Raw genomic sequence first — 19802 nt, 5'->3', positions numbered from 1 at the left:
GCTCAACTGAAGTAAAATCTACATCCTAACGAGGTTTCCTCTCAAAGCCTTTAACTCCAAGCCAGAAATGTTTAATGAGACTCTTATATCCCTGAAAATTCAATCAGTCACGCTTTTTTCTTCCTTAGCCTATCCACACATCAACTTGATTAGAAAAATTAATCTAGAATTCATTCTTGAAACTGGAAGTCTTAACCTCATTTCTCTAAGCTTGCATCAAGCCGCCTTTTATGCTTCCCCCTCAAGCCTCCCCCCACCCCATCTCAGTTCATGAACAAAGTTTGCTTAGTTGCAGCTTACGTTTGATTTGGACTTGACACCACAGTACCGTATGTTCATATGAAAATCTGATAACCTGTGAAACAGAAATCACATCTCCCAGTTTGTAAAGCATTAGCTACCTTCTCTCGTATTTGCAGAGACTAAACATATTGCTTGCTTTTAAAGGACACATTAAAATCCTCATCTGTCTCTCCAGATAGATTTGAAGCAAAGTATGAGAGGGTCTACATGAGCTAGCCCTCTTTTGTACACAAGTTGAAAAGCCACCAACCCCCAAAAGAAACATGCACTTCAAGCTGTGAGCTAGGCCAGGCCGGTGTATTTGAGGTTCTGCTACAGAATGAGCACTTGTGTCTTGCTCTTATAAGAAGAGCAGCTTCAAGAGACTTTTCCAATACAGATTCTCTACAGAAATAACAATTTTCTACAAATACACAGGCAAAGGACTGACAGCAGGATGCAAAGTGGAACATTTGTGAGAGTAGCTGAAGGGAGGCAAAGCACAAAGAAGAAATAAACTATCAAATATTGCATTATTTAAGACAGGGAGGAATTGTCTAACCATCTCTGCTCGTGCAAACTTTCGAGTGTACGCATACCCACACTGCTTGCAATGCTAGCAGCTGCTACAGAAGGGCTGCAGTTTGGGCCACTGGTTGTTAAAGCGTGAGCTAGCTTACAAAGGGGAAGAAAACACCTAAAGTTTTTGTGTTTTAATGAGTTGTAGCGTGCTGTCAACAAATTATATTTTGCATTACAAGTTTGTTATTCAGGAGTAAATACTGTGTCAGAAAAATATAGATGCTATTAAAACACATCTCTGACATCAGAATGCTGGTCCAAAAGGAAAACTCAGTTCTTTCAGCAAAATGTACTTGTGGTGTTCCTAACATTAACAGTTGAGAAGTCTATATATGATTGTTCTCAAAATGGAAAGCTTTTAACAGAAATATTAACACAAGTCTCACAGAAAATTGGGTTGTATTTAGTTGAAAAGCTAATTGCACTGAAGCATTAAAAAAAAAAAAAAAAAAATCAGTTTGACAGCTTACCTGACTTTTTCTGTGTTGCTTACATACTTTGTTTGTTTAGGGAAAAAGAGATTTCCTATAATTTAGTGTCTTCTGGGATACATTTAAAAAAAAGTGCATAAATCAGTTAATGCTACAGAATATGCCCAGTAGGTACTGAAATTCTGAGGGAAAGCTCAATGCTTAGACTGCACCTACACATAAAGACATCTTCCAATCTATCAGTTTCAGTCTCTCCCACAGCTGAATCCAAATCTGTTACTGAATACTCTAAAATGCAGACCTCACTGGAATCCCTTGCTTTGAGCAATAGACAAGATGAAGTAACACAACAAATCAAATGTTCTTTAACAATTTTTTTTAAAATTGTTTATAAATATGAAAAACATTTATCTCAGAAATACTATGAGACTACAAAAACTATATGGGACTATATTACAATTTTGGTGCTTTGAGATACGCTGTGGCAAATACAAGTACTAGAGGCTGACCCAGGGATGTTGACTGTACAAACAGGGGGACTTAAATTATTTAACCGAGAAGGAGCTGTAAAAAAAAATAACCAAACAAAACCAGAAGCTCAAGGTAAGTAAATCTATCAGCAGGTGTTAAAAAGATAACCTACCTATGCTTAAAAAATAATGATTAACTGAGGATTTTTTGAAACGTTGGATAAGATCTGTTCTTACTGAAGCAGATGAGGAGCCTGGAACACCATTGCTGCGACTGTGCCAGTGCCAACGGGATGCACAGGGAGCGCTGCCGTCCCTCTCACCGCCAGCTCTGCGGCATCGCTCGGAGCCCAGCACAGCGGTGGGAGAAATACCAGAAAGAATGCAGCAGGTCCTGGGTCCTTCTGAAAGCACCAACACTGGAAAGCAGTTCCACGGGAGGTAAGAACTGTATTTTCAGAAGAAAGGGCAAACTGTTTTGTTTTCACCTGGGCTGAGAGATAGTTAGCTGCATTTTTCTTCTATATGCATGTGTCATTATGGCCACCGGATCCTAAGAAAATGAAATACTCAAAAATAAGACAACGAATGTTTTTAGGTGACTTTGAAACTGAATGAACAGATAAGCAGGCCTGATCATTATTTTCTATTCTGATAAACTTCTTAATCAATTAGGAAACTTTTTTTTTCTACTTCTCAACTCAGATATAGAATATGAATACGGACCATATATTATGTTCTTTCAATTATTATAAAACCCCAATTGAGGAATTAGCTTGTCTTATTATGGCTCGTTTTAATTCACATTATTGAAAAGCAATAGCAAAAAATATCATGAGAAATTACTTGTTGCTGTGCTTAGCACCGATTTTTAAGGCTAAAAAACCACTGGCCCTCTTTAACAAAAATTGGACAGTGTGTGCATACAGACTTCACACTGCCAGAAAAACAAGAGCATTTGTTCTCTTCTTTAAGACTTAAGACTCTTCTTTAACAGTTATGAGTAGAATGACTGTAGTCATTGCACTTGTAACTCTTGATAAGAGTTGCTACTTGCTCTTGATAATAAAGCACATTGAATTGAAATGGGTGAGAACAGCTTTCATTTTCCAAAGAGCTTTCAAAATGTTCTCTCAAAACCTAAGCTGAAATTCTTTAAAAAGTCGTGAGTCAATAATAATACAAAAAAAAAAAAAAAAAAATCAGCAACAAGAACCAAAAGTTGGCCCCAGTATTTCTGAGACAGCTGTTTCAGCAAGACACTTTTTTTACTTAAACTATTCACCTACTGCCAGTACGCAGCATTTTCACATAAGAAAAACTAATATTTAAAAAACCATAGTTTTAATGTACTATAATGTATATATAGTATGTATATTATATATATTTGTTTATATATATATATTATATATTTATATTATATATTATATTTATATTATATTTATATTATACTATACTATACATAGTATATATTATACTATACAGTATATTATATTATACTATACTATATATATATAATGTATATTATATATATTATATATTGTATATTATATATATATATTTATATATATAAAATGTACTGTTCATCCCAACTGAACAGACTTAAGTAATCATGGAATTGAAGGGACCTGAAGAGATCATGAAGTCCAATCTCCTGTAAAGCAGGTCCCTATCACAGGTTGCACAGGTCAGTCACTGCTACCTGCTCAGTCAAATTCATAGGCAACGAAAGGTATAGTCTGCTGCAGAGGGAAGGCTAATCTTGAGGAAGCCATAGCTGTTAGCAGTTAGAAATTTATCATTTGGATTTTTTAAACCCTTGTATTCAATTTCTCTTGAAAGAGAATGACACCACTAGCTGGAATTGAAAACAAGAGCTTGCTTGCTAACTGTAGATGAACTCACGAATGTTAAATTGTTTCTTTTGCGGCTGTTCAACTTTGCACCCTGATGACATTGGCTTGTTTTGAATCCATTTCTTCTGCTTGTTAAGCACGCATGTAACTTTCTCTCTTTAGTTTACTGTCAATTGCATAGGAGTTAACTCAAAACTCTTGTAGCAGGAACTCAACATTCAGTGATGAAAGCAAGAAATAGAACTGCCAGAGCCACTGAAGAGAAGACATGCGGCATTGCTTACTTAAAGCCCCATCCTGTCCCCCCAAGGACAATAGCTGCTACCAGGATGGCACCAGCGATGGAGCCTATTATAAGATTGGTGGCACTAGGACCTGTGATAAAGGATTACGGTAAGAAAGATGTAAAAAAAACAACCACTATATTCACATAAAGTGAAGCAACTTAAAGGGTAGTCAACAAGTTAAGGAATGTAGACAGCACGCACAGGGTGATGGCTGTAGACAATTTCAGCAGGCCCAATTTACTTTTAACAAGAGAATGAAGAAATCTGTTGGTCTCTGCACTGTGGGCTATGTTAACTTCTACCATAGATAAACATCTATTATTAGAGGGTAAATTCCACTTTTCCTGTTATCTATTGAATTGATTTTCAATTAAGACATTTTCAACTGAGATGTTTGTGAAGAATTACTTAACTTAAAGGTAAAAGTATAAATGCTGTATGTTTTATGACTACAGCAAATGGGGGGGAATAAAAAAATCACAACCCCCTACTTAATACGCACTGTGAAAGGTGGTAGATGCTTGAATTTGAGCTGACAGTATCTAGCACCACTTGCTGAGGCCAGACTTTTCCTAGTTATGTCAATGCTAAGTTTACAAACAATTCTTGACAAAGGAAAGGATTACATAATAAGGACAGAAGTTGACATAAAAGCTGCATTCCCATTAAGCTTTCCAAACATCAAAGCGTGTCTTCATTACATCTTCAAGAAGCTACTTAACAACAAAGTAGGGGAAGGGTGGAGTAGGAAAAAAAGAGCAACAAAAAGCAGCAGCACAAAATATATTTGTGCACTTTTCTGAGGAGGAAGAGAACACCTAAATAAGAAATTCATAACTGAACCTTAAGTGCTCTACTTTCACAGAGTGCAAGAAAACAGACAATACAATTGAGCATTTTACCATTTTAATTGCTCTGCACAAAAAAAAAAAGCCTATAGAGCAGTCTTTGATGTAAAGGTAATTGCATTGCATCTGAGCTCAAGGCAAATCGAAACCAACACAACAGTTCTTTTGCAATATATTGCATACTGTGTTTAAACATTTAAATATTCAGGAGTAGTCTTTAGAAACAGTTCTTAGCTCCTCCTCTCCCAGTCTCTGAAAATCAAAGTTTCAACACAGCAATAAAATGACGCTGAGTTTTGAATGTTATATGATAGCTAACATAAGGGAGAAAAAGGAGTAGCCAGAGATCAGCAAAGGAAGGACAGCTGTAGTAGTTTGACATTTTAACCTTCTGCCAGGCCCCAGACACTACAAAAAGAAAGTACCCCAGGGTCTAGGATTTACAGCTGTGACTTAACTTCACTGTATCCATCTCGTACTTGCTGTATCAGTGCTCTGGGATATACCAGTAACTAAATGAAAACTAAGCCCTCAGTTTATGTTAGTAACACTAATCAGAATGAAACAATTACTCTGCAAACATGTCATGAAGTGATGCTGAAAATAAGTATGATTTATCACTATAAATAAGTAGGCATAAAACTCAGGTAAAATAAAAAAGTACTTTCCCTTCATCTTGCATGGGGGGGAAAAAAACAACAAAAAACTACCTTGTATTCTGCCATGAACTTCAGTTAATACTTTCCTTTCTGAGGGCTACGCATTTACTTCAAGAAGAATGATTATTTGCTACAAGGAAGCATAGCAAAATTATACAAGGCTTAAACAGTATCCTAAGCCTTTGTTTCAAAAAATTGCTTCCTGCAATTCATACAAAAAGAATATTTAGTAATATTAATAAAAAAAAACTGGAAAGAAATAGAGTGAGCTTTACAGATATGAGCAGTACACAAATTTTACAACAGTAATTAAAAGGTAATTTTTCACGATTTAGAAAATACCTTGCATAGACTTACCTTTGAAGTCTCACCTGGCTCTAAATTAATAGGAGTAAGTATGGTGCAGGGTAAATGAATGCCATTTGATGGGCACTGTACTCCCAATTAAGGCTTGCTTTCAATATTTCACGACCTAATGAGCTATTGTATCCAACCTGGATGTATGGCTTACTCTGGATTTAATCAAATAATTGCACACAACAGAAGACTGCAAACACAGAAACTAATTGACCTGTAAACAGTTCTAGAAACCTTGTTAAACTCTAAAGCTGATTTCTTTCCAGCCATAGAATGCTCTCTTTCCACAGAAAAAAATATAGGGATTAGAATATAAATTACATCTTTATCCAATTTATTAAATGGCCACTTTTTAACATCTCTCCTCTGACTGTGTTACCTGGTTGTTAAATATTTGAAAAAAGACTGGAAAAATTCAGTGAAAATTCAGACAGAAGAGAGATCTGAGACAGGTTAAGTTAATGGACAAGTTACCAAACTGTGTTAAATAATAAATGAATCCTAAGCAGCCATTTTTCATAGAATGGTTATGGTTGGAAGAGACTTCTAAAGATATCATCCACTCTTCCTGCTATGGGCAGGGGCACCTCTCACTTGGCCAGGTTGCTCAAAGCTCCATCCAACCTGCTGTTGAACACTAACAATACTGAAGCATCTACAACTTCCTCAGGCAACCTGTTCCACCGCCTGACCACTCTCATTGTACAAATGTATTTCTTATATCCAATTTAAATTTATCTCCTTTCAGTTTTAAGACCATTGCCCCTTGTGTTGCTACAGGGCCTGGTAATCTCCATCTTTCCTGCAAGCCCTGTATACATATACAAGAATCAAACAGCCACTGCTAAGATTGAGTTAATAGGCGAACACTTAAGATTTCAGTTCCCCAAAATTATGAAGATGGTAAAAACTGCTTATATGTATTCACATATGAATTCTATGCTTCAGTATTCTACTGTCTCATGGTAATGGAATACTAGAAACAGAATAACTGGAAGCCTTACTGTAAAATTATTTGTTTATATATACTACTAAATATAATATACTATACTACTATATATACTATTAGCTAACAGTTATCAGACTAAAAGCCACAAAGAACATGTTTCTGCTTTTTATCAAACAGCCCAGGTCACCCTGATTCTATTTTGCGAAGTAATTACAAACATACTTTTTTTTCCCCCATTGTTTTCTGAATTTGGTGTAATGTAAACATTCAGACATTTAATTTCACTGTGACAATTAAAAATTCACAAACTCATTTGTTTTATGCCCCACATTATCCCAGACAGGAGAAGGTTCAACACTGCATGAGCAAATCAGACGACACAAACACAGTCAAGTCACAGACAAATACGATCACCACATGACAAAGCTAAAGGGGTAAATACACAGGGGGCTCAGGTGCATACGGTTACCTCACACACTAGGCACCAAACATAAAACTCAAACTACGAAAAATGCTTACTCTATTCCCCACCCTGTGCCTCCAAAAATCACCCCCAAGGCCAGAATGGTCCCTGCCACTGCACCTATTAGCCTGTTAGTGGCCATGCTCACTGTGTGGAGGGAAAAGGGAAGATTTTTTAAGAAAAGGATCACATCATATATGTCTGAAATGAAAACATGAAATAATTCCTCAAAGGAATACTTTATAAACTTTTGTCTGGTAAACAATTCAAGCCTCTTAGCAAACTCTCATTTACCAAATACTGTAGCTTAAAAAATTCAGATATAAGTTTTGTCTTACTTGAATGCCTGCAAATATTTCAGCGAGAAATTTTCCCATAAATGTAAGACTACTTCTTTTAGCTTGTGATTGTATTCTTGTTTACTTAAACAGGGAACATCTTCAACTTACTGCTTTACTAAGTTTAAAACAGCCAAAACATAAATGAATTACCAACAAGAAAATTTCCTTTTGGTCATCAGAAACATACTGTATCCATAGTATATAACTAAGCAAATGAAAACTGTTCATTTGGAAACAGTTCTTTTGTGTGGGGAAAAAAAAAAAAACACCAAAAAATTATTTAAATTAATTCCTTTACTTGTTTGCAGTATTTTCCTTTGTAACTGTATTTACCACTCTACATTATATAAATAGAAAGACATACAACACCTTTTAAAGGGTAAAACTGACCCTGGAACTGTGCTTCTGCACAACGTTCTGCACTTCAGTATGTTTACAGAGCCTTAATATGCTGAGGCCTTATTTCTCACTTTTTGAAGAAACTTTTTGAGGAAAAAAAAAAAAAAATCTATATTTCATATGTTGCAAAAAAAAAAAAAAAAAAAGTTAAAACGTTGATAGATTCATTGCATCATAATTGAACATAAACAAGCATATGAATTCTCTAATGGGAACTTTTTCAGGGACAAAGACTATATCATCTTCATGCTGGGAGTCTCTTTTGAAATTGCTTCTTAATTTTGTTTGTTTCATATACACAGACACACACACACACACACATACACTTGAGACATAAGTTTTCATGTTAAAAACAAACAAACAGTATTCCACTAGTCAAACAAAGTCCCAGTTCCATAAAGGACAATGCCAAGAAAAACCCTGTGTGTATATGGAGTCCCACCAACTTCAAAACCATTAGCCAACAGTGTAAAAAAAACGGTTTCGCAGTAGCCAAACACTAGCAGCAGGAGCTCCTTCCCAAAACACCTACCATCCTGAGCTGCTCTCCTGTGGGTCTGCTGGTACGGTAGGTTGCAGAGTTTAGACTAATTGAAGACGTATGTATAAATATACTTAAGGACCACTAATTTTTAAATCCTCGAATACAGTATAGAGGCACCAGTAATTGATGGATGATACAGAATTCTCAAAAGTGCAGCAAAAAACTGAAATTATCAGCTATCATAATACTAGATAAACAAATACCAATACTATTTTCCTATACGTAGTTAAAACATAGTAAGAAAAATGCGTGGAAAAAGTGTGAAAAGTTTTAAAGCAATTTGAGTTTTCACATCTCTGAAAAGCTATATAACCTCTCCCTAAATAATTACCTTCTTCTTACCATAAGGTAAGTAGCTGAAACCAGACGAAATTAAAGCCCTCAACTCAGTAACGTACCAGGGCTCCTGACTTAAACAAATCTTTTCCCAAAGCTTTTGACAGTGTGCAAAGAGGATTCTGGTTTATTTACTTTTTTCCCCCTCTTCTATCAAAGTATAACACTTCCAACAGAGGTACTAAATTTAATGCAAAGAGCTCGTCAAGAGGTTGCTCTTGTAAGAAAGAGCTGGTGTCTGTACTTGTATGTGGTATAAGGAAATAGGTAGATGGAAGTAATCTGGATTTACTTGAAATGATGATTTGTAACAGAACTGTAGAAGCACTAGAAAACATTTGCCAGGGTTCATGTAAAAAATATTGCTATTACAATACAAAATATCTTTCTACTTTTTTGCAGGTACTTCCTGGGAGATTTCAGTCTGAATCTGTCAAATATCTAAACTTCTGACAGTCAAAACTCAACACACCTGCTGCCGTAAGTGACAAACTTGCTTATTCTAAAGAAGAAAATAGATCCAACATTTTCTAATACAGAGGAAAATAAGTACGTCTACAGTGTGATACTTGAAAACTTTTTCCATTTTCTTTACATGTGGACATGTTCTTTGAAGAGCAAGAAAAACATAATTCACTGTTTTCCACTCATGAGAATATAATTGCTTTAAACTCTCATGCATTTACTGCAGTCAGTAACCATGTTCAAAACTGCAAAAATTGAAGGTTTGACACACAGGTATGGCTATTACCTCTGCCTATGCTTGATTTCTTGCATTTGCTTGAGTTTAGACAGTCAGATTATATTCATTCTAGATATCACTCTCTGATGTTGGATTTGGTTGAGATTTGATGATGTTCTCATAATTGACTCTATGTTCTATTTTTTTTTTTTTTAGTTTTGAGAAAAGAAGACTGGTTCTGTCTCTGAAATATAACAGAAATTTAGGGCTAAGGAAAAATGAGTATTTTGATTTCTGTCTCAGACTTGTACACTGGCAATGACAAAGGAAGCACTGATAAAATAATGGAAATTATTTTAGTACTCTGGATCTTTTCAGAACTATGGAAAATTATTTCTGTATTCTGTTGGCATCACCTCTCAATGGAATCCTCTATTAACACACCTAAGGAGTTTATAGTATCTGTCAGTATTCAGGTTCCTAAATTCATTTGTAGGTGATTCAACATCAATAAATTACAATAAGAACATACAAAAATAATTCCTTTTTTGAAATTCTTTGAATCACATTGTAACAAAAATATTCTCCCTCTTTTCAGTGGAGTCCACTGAAAACTGGAGTATAAACTACATGTCTGTCCATTTGAAATTATACCAATTAGTTTCAATTACCAGAATCTAACCAAGATGAATATACCTCCTCTGTTGCTTTTTTTTTTTTTCTTTTCTAAACAGGATGAAATAACTGCTTAGGATTCGGAAATCAGCAACACAGTACTTCAGGTTTTATAAGCAGTGTTTCAACATCAGGAAAGTGGAATGATAAGAATCTCTGTAAGACAGCGTATGAACAGGCGGCTCTATAAGGAACTGCAGCAGGGTTAGGTGTCCAGGAAATACCTGCAAATATTTGCAAAGAGAAATCCAGACTGTTCTACACAGCTTCCTTCATGCTAGGAACCTGTTCTGAGATGGCCTCTTCCACAGTTCTTGGTAAAGCTCTACTGGAACCCACTGGACCAAAAGATTATGGCAGACCTGACAGAACTGGAGCAATTCTAGAGGGACACACCAAAGTTCTGCCTCCTCATCATAGAATCACAGAGTATCCCCAGTTTGAAAGGAGCCAACAAAAGTCACTGAGTCCAACTCCTCTGAAGCCCTGGACACTTCAAAGAGTGATCAACTGCAGTGTAAGTACTACATTTTTAAGCTTCTTTTCATCAGCTTTATAGAATGGTCTGAAGACTTCAGAAATGCAATTTAGCTGCAAAATTTTGTTCAGGTTTATAATTTGCTTATTGCTTTATCTGCAAACACATAATTCTGGATGAAGACAGTCTGATAAGGGCAATGTCCTGATGACAGGAAAAGTTTAAAAACCTTAGACAGCACAAGGCAGAGAAGTCAAAGAGAATCTCAGATGCCTTTCTTCCCCTTCAGAAAACATTTTTGATTTACTATTTCCTCAATAACTCCTCATATTCAGCTGAACTGAATATCTCCTATATAAACAAGAGTAAGCAATAATGGTTGTAAGAATAATAAAACTCCTGAATACTTTTTTTTTCCTCTCCCTTGAAATCTCAATGCCCCAGAACCAAAGCTGTTTTCACCAGGAACACTCCACTTCTTCCAATTTCTTATTCCACAGTATCGGAATTGTGTGAGAATGGCTAAGGAAAGTGGAAATCTCTAATAAAATATAAATACTCAGACATGTAAAGTAGAAGAGCTACATTTAGTGAGCTTCCAATCACACACAGAAAAAAAAACACCCTGAAAAAAAAGATCAAAAAAATAAGAAACTGCATATTGCTACCTATTGAGATCTCCCCAAAATGTAAATTAGAAAAATAGATTAATCAATTCTCGATGGAGGAAGACCTGCATCATTTACATGAAGCAGAATTTTACTGCAGTACTGACACACACACGCACAAAGAGTAATAAATATTTGAAATAATATCAAAACTGAAATCACACAAACCCTTGGATCCTTCATCTTTCTTGTTACCAGTATCCCTGATAGGATCATCAATACTGCAGTCTGTCCCAGCCCAGGAGAAATTACAAATACAAGTGGCTTCATTACTGCAGACCTGGAAAAGAAAATAATAAAATATAGTTTAAAAGCAATTGCAGTTATTTAAATTTATTTAACAAGTAATTAGGTAGTTAATTTATGGAATAAAAACTTATCTGTTCATATGTTATAGCAATCGCACTCAATGTTTAGAAAGAGTATAACAATGCACCAGTAGCCTGTAAGTTTGCTTTAACCTTCTAAATATACTTGTATGCTAGGAAAAGTACAAATATACTTGTATGCTAGTTCCCAGTGATTCCATCATCATTTGCACAGGATGTAAGAGATAACAAATCTGATCCACTAACAAATTACCTACAGTCATTAGAGCTTCAGTCTGGACGTCCTGAAAGAATACAAACATTCATATTTAAAAATGTTCAAGATTTGGTCATGCTTTACCGCCTCTGTTTTACCGACTCTTTCCATACAGGAAAACTAAGATTTTAAGTGCTTTTGTCATCATGAGAGGATGTGAGAATTAGACAAAACAAAAAAGGAAGTTTGACTGTTTGACTGAGGGATTCAAAGGAAAATCAACTGTTAGGTACCAGCTAATAATATCTTTTGGACACTGGAACACAATATCAGAAAGTCAGACTAAGTAATGTGTGCACAAAGGATTAGAAATAGCATCTGTGATTTGTTTGTCTGTTTTTTTTTTTCATTTAACTTTTATCTTACTCTGCTTCTTGAAGGATTCACTGGAGAAACTTATCTAGAAAGATGATAACAAATGCATCTTATTACAGGTTTGAACAACTGAAGTATTCTTTAAGAATAACTTGAAACGGAAAAGGTATCAGAGGTCTCTGACTAGTGCTGCTTTTCAAACATACCAAGATTTCTAGATCTCTTCTTCATCCTCTACATTCCATTTTTATAGTTTTTCTTAACTTTGCAGCGCTCAGATTCGCCTCTCATTTTCAGTTACACATAACAAGAAAAAAAAGCCTTTTATGTACAAAATTCAGATCCTTAGGCAACTATCACAGGCTCACTGAATCCTACACTGGAGAGATTTTTAACAATCTTACCATTAAGACATACAGCAGTGGATCTGTTCTTCAAAACATTAGCATCTGAAGACAGACAAACTTATGGCTAGAAGAATATAATGCACCTGAGGGTAAAATGCTATAATTTGTGTATGTTCATGAAGTATGTTCATATCATCTCTGTTTAGGTTCAGCCTTTTACAGTTTTAATTAAGTCATCAGGTATAATACAGGACCAACTTAATAAAGGCATTAGTATACAGGAAGAACTTTAAGATAAGAAGTAGCTTGAAATATGGATAACATTTTACAGAAGTCTTTACAATAACTGATGTAAAACTTTCCTGATAATACAGCAACACTCTGGATGTAGCTGCAGGTCTAATTTGATGATATTTTAGAAAGCAAAGTTGTCTCTGCTTCACAGAATGGCAACGTTCCCCAGAATCTTAACATGTTTTGTTTGTTTTCCAGCTCAACGGGTCTCAGGAACGCTTGCAAGCAGAAAACACCACAGGGTACACGTTAAGATCACATCTAGCAGAGAGAGCTGGAGAGGCTCAGCTGCAAACTGCAGGCACAGACTCACCCCATGACCGGAACAGACTTTTCCATTCGAACCAATGGGACAGCTGCTTATGTTCAAGGATTGAATTGGCAGGCACTTTTTGTCCAGACACATCATTTGAGGACCGCATGGAGCTCCATCCTCTACATAACCTAAATCTGTATCATCATCTAAAAGAACATGAGCACCACTAGGAGAAATAAGTTTTAAGGTAATATTAGTATTATGACTGCAGTCTTTTGAAAATATTAAACATGTCAGTGTAGATAGTAAAATCCTCATGACTTTCTCACACTAAAGCATATGAGAAGATCAAACAAAATTACAATCTTTGTCCATAGCACGGACAAAGTGTTGAAGTAGTTGGACCAAAAAGAAGTCTAGATAATGAAGCAAATACACAATTTTGTGGAATAATAGAAGACTTAAGAATCATTGATTACTCAGGTTCTATCTCTCTAATAGAGCACTCTGCATGACAGTAATTTTGACGATATCTTTAAAATATAAATCCAGTAGTGTGCACAGTAAACTAAAACCTATTTACCTGCCCTCTAAATGAACCGTAGCTTAAGATCTTACCTGGTCACCACTCTTCACAATTCCCTTTCTCTCAACCATCACTTTTCGTACAGTTATTTCTCTGCAGATATTATCTTTAATCTATGGGTCTTTGGCAGTTACAATTATTTTTTTCCAGAAAAATATAATGCTGAACATCAAACTCTCAACCACGCAACTTTGCTACTGTGGAGTCCAGATAGAAGGGTTGAGAGGGCAGCCCACGTTTCACCCTTTTTAAATATGAAATATTTTCTCTTAGTCACAAGAAATACCACTCAGAGTAATAATTTCACTGTAAGATATCAATTATTTTTAAATAATATATTTATACATTTATCTTCATTCAACTAGATATGACAGACCAAAATCATCTTGAAACACTGCAGTATCTTTTACCTGCAGTCTACTATTCGTCCTTGATGATAAAAAGAATTTGGGATAATTTCTCCTTGAACTTGACCAACTCGTGGAACTTTAGTAAGATTAGTGCAGAGCAGAAAGCCACAGAAAACATCGCTGTAAAAACAAAAACAGAAGAGTTATGAAGTAGACTTGCAAAAAAAGAAAGACTAGATACAATGCTGCTAATGACAGCAGGTAATACATTGCCATAAGCCAGACAGCAGACATTCAGAGTATAAGTTTGGAACTACAGTACTACTGACAAGAGGCAGAAACAAGTAGGTGTGCGTTGTAATGTGCCAGGGAGCAATATTTATATCACATTCACGTGAACAACAACTCATCCACGTTCTGTACTACAATGGAAAGAACCAAACCGTACGCAGCTTCGTAACACCAGGCTACATCACATTTTTGTACATTTAACATCTTCAACATTTTTCATTAATGTGAAGCTTGAATTTGTAATTGCTTTTTATTTCACTTGCAGGAACACAGAAACATAGTAATAATACGCAGAGCGCGTGTGTTAATTTTGGTACAGTACATTCCTTATTTGTGGATTTTTTTTTATAAGTATTTATACGTACACCAAATCTCAGGCATTTGGATATAAAAGTGTGACTTTTTGCTGCCTCAGCCCCTACTTTCTCTGAGAACATTGAAATTATTTTATACTTTTTTTTTTTTTTTTTTTTTAAATCTGGAATTCTTTAAAAGCTTATTGCTGAGTCGCACACGGATTCTTCAGAAACACCTATGGTACTTTTTCAAGCTGCAAACATTGTGAAGGGGAGAAGATTCAAAATAATGCAAAACACTGCTGAATTACTGATGAAAAAGTAAAAAATACACCAATATTAATCTTTCTTTTTGACAGAAATCAGCTCTACTAAGCCAAACTTACTGTTTGCTACACTGAATCCATCGGTCTCCATCCTTTCCACAGTTTCCTTTTTTTGTGCCTTCTGTATTAAGCTTCTCATAGCAAAATTTGTCAGATCCTGAAGACTCTGTTGATGAACAAAAAAAAAAAAGGAATTTCACAGGTTATGAAAGTCTGCACAATATTTTATTGCAGCAGTTTTCTGGTATGGGAATACCAAACACACCAACACCACCTACAAATGGCTTTTCTAAGGTAATCCTCAGTGTTTACAATCTGCTTGGAACTATTCTAAAAATCAATCCTTTCAGTGACTGTATTGTTTTCTTCACTTGGATTTATCTGTAGTCTAATTTTGTTTACTTCTTAACATCTACATATAACATTAATCTAACTTTTTCCACTGCAGAAAACAACAAAAAAAGGGTAAATAAGAGTCATTTGCAGTAAAATCACATGTACAGAAAACAAAACAAATGATAGAAATATAAACGTGTGAGATGCAAACAAATTAGTTAACAAATCTTCTATTGTTTTTAATATTATCAATAAAATAAGCATCAGAGGGCAGCATCACACATAAAAAGGCATCAGAACACAAAGAAAATGTTATCTCCATCCAATTTTACACCTATATAGCATATTTTATATTGTGCTAAGATAGACAAGAAATGTTAAAGCTATATTTCTCCCCTCTCGTCCCCTGAAAAAGCAGAGCTTCTTCAGTCTCAAGTAGGGAGCATCAGCATTTGCAGCTATGTTTGTTTAGATGGAATGCAAGAAAACATTCAGTCCTTGAGTCCAGGATATCCTCTGCTGAACTGTCTCAAAGTCATTGAACAGAACATTTATCCTCTGTCAGCTGCATAGTCCACAAATACAAGTTTATCCAACACATCTGGGCTTAATTTTGTGATATGCATATTTAAATTTATACTACTGCATTAACTTTCTTGAATACAGGATGAGATAATAATGATAGAAGAAACAGTTTTAGCATAAAACCAGTGTTAGGATAAGGGAACTGACAACTGTCATTAAAAAGAAAGCAACAAGAACAACCAAAAACATCTGTCAGGATCTATAAAAATACAGACATCCTCAAACCCACTCCCCCCCCCCGTAACACTGTTTTGAAGTTGCTAATCTCATCTAACCCCATGAGGGTTAAGTATTTACTGTTCTATCCATGCCTCATTGTCATCACTGCCAAATAAGCGTGCAACTTGAAATTTCACTTGGCAATCACGTCAGTTTCACACAGCAGCCTACAGAAACCCTACACTTACAGCAGGGAGAACAAAAAGTAAACATACAATCAAAGACAAGAATTAACTGCAAATAAAGTATGTTTAAGGTAAGAAAAGTCAACCTACTAGATCCCCAGATATATTTGCACTGATTATCTCTTGTCTTGCATTCACCGTTATAGCAACGTCCCTAAACAAAACACAACAGGTTAGCAATGAGAACTGAGCACTCGCCTTTCCTTTCCCACCCCTGACAAAATGTCCAATTTTATTCTTCACCCACATCTTGGGATGTGCAAGTTTTCATGAGTTAGAATAGATGGAGTACACATTTTTGCTCAGATTCTCAAAGTTGGTTGATGCCTAAGATGCACAGCAATTTCAGCAGCTACTTTATACGTCTCATTTACAGAGTGATATAGAACGTATCTACATGGATTATATATCTACATTCAAAATGCAGATACCACACAGATTCTACTCAAGCTAAAGTTGGTACTATTCATGGAGTGTATAATGCACGAAAAACATCAATGTCCAAAAGGCAAATATCTATGCATAAATACAGAAGACAGGTTTTAAGAGAAAAAAAAAAAAGAAAATTTGTATTTGGTTGATTTGTATTAGTTGATGTGCAGGGGTTTTAGAACATCACATACCTGATTAGAATCACAAGCATATCCATCTTGTTTATGAAGATTTGGTGGACACTTAAAAAAAGAAAGATTATACATCAGAAGATGACATATGGAGATTGCATGGTCTCAAATACACAAACCATATAAAGGAAGTAGGTAATGTAATCGCTGCAGGAATTTTCATAGCTATTCATAAAAACAAAGAAATTAACTTCCTGAGCTACAAAAACAAGACTTGATTCTAACTTCCTGCATATCCCCAGAAGAAATTAAGGAGCTGGGGCAAAATAAAAATCAAAACAAATGTATTCATGAACAGGATATTTGATAGCTAATATCTGGGGATACGTTCGCTCGTGCAACATTTCCACTGCTTTCATTTCAGTGCCATGAAGAGAAATCAGTTGTAGCCTACTTCCCCACAGACTCAAGACATGTTTTATTATGATCATACTGTCACATTCTCTTGGCACTGGAAAATTTTGGTATGAAGAATTCATTAGCTCCAGAAGCCTCAGATTACTAAAGCTAAGAGTAGACCAGACTCGGTGCTTTTCTTCATCAAAAAGAGATCAGTGAAGGTTTGAAAAGGGTACAGGGCTGCAACATACATCACAGCCAATACTTCCAGAGCAGCCGTTCAAGATAAAGAAACCCTCCATCTACAGAATGAAAGGCTTACAATGAAATCTGTAAGTGTGAATGCCTCAAATGTTACTATGATTGTATCATCATCTATAATTTCACAAGGAACCACGCGATCTGCCCTGAATCTTATTTCTTCAACGCTAAGAACTGCAGTAGATGACTGCAGCAGAGTTAAGACATTCTTACGTAATCCTGAAGCAAAATTTGCAGTACTGAAAAGGAACACGTATGACCTAACCAACCAAAACTACTTTGCAAATAGAAGATGTGCTGAGTGTTGACTATCTTAAAGAACCCAACCTTTTGGCAGCTTAGCTTACTAGTTAAGTATTTTCAACAGAAATGCATAGAACTTTTTAAATTATCACAAGTGAACTCTTAAAAAGATAGCATTTTAGTCCCAATTTGTTGTAAGTGTATACATTTTACATAATTGCATTTCAAATGGTTTAATCTCTTAAAATCTTACTGTTACTGCCTTTGAACCTATTCACATTTGCAGTATATTCTCAGTACTTATTCTATAGAGTACAGGAGGATGTCTGGGATAAAAGCTATACCAAAACCCTCACGTAAGTTTTAAAAGAAAAATCATATTTTGAGTCTGCTATATTTTTAATTAATATTTATTTACTGAGCTTCTAATGCTTTGTGTACTTATGTTTAACAAATTTTGTTAGGACCAAAGGAAAAAAACAGTCCCCTCTCTCTCCCCCAGCACAGTTATTTGTGAGCGCACAACGCTGCATTTTGTTAGTCTGGATTTTTCTCTTGCAAATAAACATCAACAGTGTGAGCGCAGAAGCTCCTTACATACCTGGCCAGAATCTCCCGTGCAGAACTCTGCAATATCACATTCGTTCACTGCATATCTACAGTCATAGCCTCGTGGAAAAAACTAGAAAATGAAGAATACAGTAAGATTAGGTAAAAGCAAAATGGAAAATTCCAGTTTGGAATGAATGCTCATTTTAATGCTCATACATATTTGTGGTGGGGTTTTTTGTTTGTTTGTTTGTTTTTGGCTAAGATCAGAACACATTCTCAATAACTATTTCCAAGCGATGAAAAAGATTTCAGTTTCTTCACCTTTTAAAGACTGTAAATGACAATTGGGAAGAATAGCAAACTACAACAATACTCACAAGACACGATGTATTACAGCAGGGTCCATCACTACAGTGAGCTCCATTAGAAAGAGAGCACTTCTTACAACAGTCTGCATAGCATTCCTGAAGAAAATATTAAGTGGTCTTTTTAGTTTTTTATTTAAAATAATTTTTTCTTCCCAATCTTTCCAACAAACTATCATGTACCAGCACAAAAAAATCAGCACTGACAACTTGAAATTATAAGGTGGAAGAATCCTTTGCAATGCTCAGATAGTGAAGCAAGGGGAAAACAGTGGCATACATGCTATTGCAATAAGGAGATTTAACCTTCTGAAACCTCGGCACAGGTGCAGCATAGCACAGTGCAGAAAAACAATTAAGAAGACTAACTATGTGTAACTACGTTAAAAGAGCAGAACTAGGACTCAAGGCTACAGGGCAAACTTTTGCAAAACAGATATTAAATAATTCTATATTAGAGAAGAAAACAACAGCTTCCTCATATTGTCTGAATGTGAACACCTATCTCCAGCACACCAGCGAGGAACCTAACACTGCAGGCACAGTGTCCAGGGAAAGGAAAGGGATAAATGATTCTACAGAATATGAGGAAACAGCATGTCCTTTCCAACAAAAGGACAGGAAGACAGCTGAGGTCAGATCTCAGCTTTGCACTCATTCATTCTCATTGGAAGATGATGTTTAATGTAGTCCTTCCACTGAGTTGTTTCATAGCAAAAGGCAAAACAGGTCAATTTCCAAGACCTTTCCTTCTCTCTTACCAATCATTTAACTTAATGTATTTTGTGAGAATTATATGCAACTCTTTACTTGCCATTCGAAAACCGCAATCGCATTCTTCTCCTGCTTCTACATAACCATTTCCACACTCAGTAGTTTCAAAGAGCTGAAAGCAAAAGAGCACCACAACCCAATTAATAATCAGGAATTAATAACAATAACTCTTTGTAATTCACAAATTAAACTGTGTTTTTCGATAGTAGATGAAAATCTAAGCGTAACTACAAGTGTGAATTTTATAACGTAAAATCAAAATTCCTGTCAGCCTTTATGCACAGCACTGGGCTAAAACTTCAAGGCCCTATGAATGTTCTTCAGTTCAGCTGTTCTAATAGGCAGTCAGGACACTGTGCAATAAGCC

General features: G+C 35.6%; 2 protein-coding genes across 8 annotated transcripts in view; one reads left to right on the top strand and one right to left on the bottom strand.

Annotated features, from left to right (window-relative positions):
• Nucleotides 1-2119, top strand: part of DYTN (dystrotelin) — a 51601-nt gene extending 49482 nt beyond the window's left edge. The window contains exon 16 of the mRNA XM_052674740.1: nt 2011-2119. The gene's annotated coding sequence lies outside the window, so the exon portion shown is untranslated. The remainder of the gene's footprint in view (nt 1-2010) is intronic.
• ADAM23 (ADAM metallopeptidase domain 23) overlaps nt 1-19802 on the bottom strand; it is a 64664-nt gene that overhangs the window by 6848 nt on the left and 38014 nt on the right. For 2 of the 7 annotated variants that reach the window (XM_052674730.1, XM_052674737.1), the window contains 11 exons: nt 19476-19547; nt 18674-18760; nt 18346-18426; nt 16902-16952; nt 16369-16432; nt 15014-15119; nt 14101-14220; nt 13162-13330; nt 11476-11587; nt 3906-3996; nt 301-355 (listed from right to left, as the gene is read on the bottom strand). In XM_052674730.1, coding sequence (XP_052530690.1) covers nt 301-355; nt 3906-3996; nt 11476-11587; nt 13162-13330; nt 14101-14220; nt 15014-15119; nt 16369-16432; nt 16902-16952; nt 18346-18426; nt 18674-18760; nt 19476-19547 — 1008 coding nt within the window. Of the gene's footprint in view, nt 1-300; nt 356-2189; nt 2319-3905; nt 3997-7240; nt 7332-11475; nt 11588-13161; nt 13331-14100; nt 14221-15013; nt 15120-16368; nt 16433-16901; nt 16953-18345; nt 18427-18673; nt 18761-19475; nt 19548-19802 lie in introns of those variants that run through there. The other 5 variants (XM_052674731.1, XM_052674732.1, XM_052674736.1 and 2 more) reach the window with 5 other exon arrangements.

Source organism: Tympanuchus pallidicinctus, unplaced genomic scaffold (assembly GCF_026119805.1).
Source record: "Tympanuchus pallidicinctus isolate F22 unplaced genomic scaffold, pur_lepc_1.0 scaffold15, whole genome shotgun sequence".
Classification (NCBI taxonomy): Eukaryota; Metazoa; Chordata; class Aves; order Galliformes; family Phasianidae; genus Tympanuchus; species Tympanuchus pallidicinctus.
This window is presented reverse-complemented; position numbering and strand designations above follow the sequence as displayed.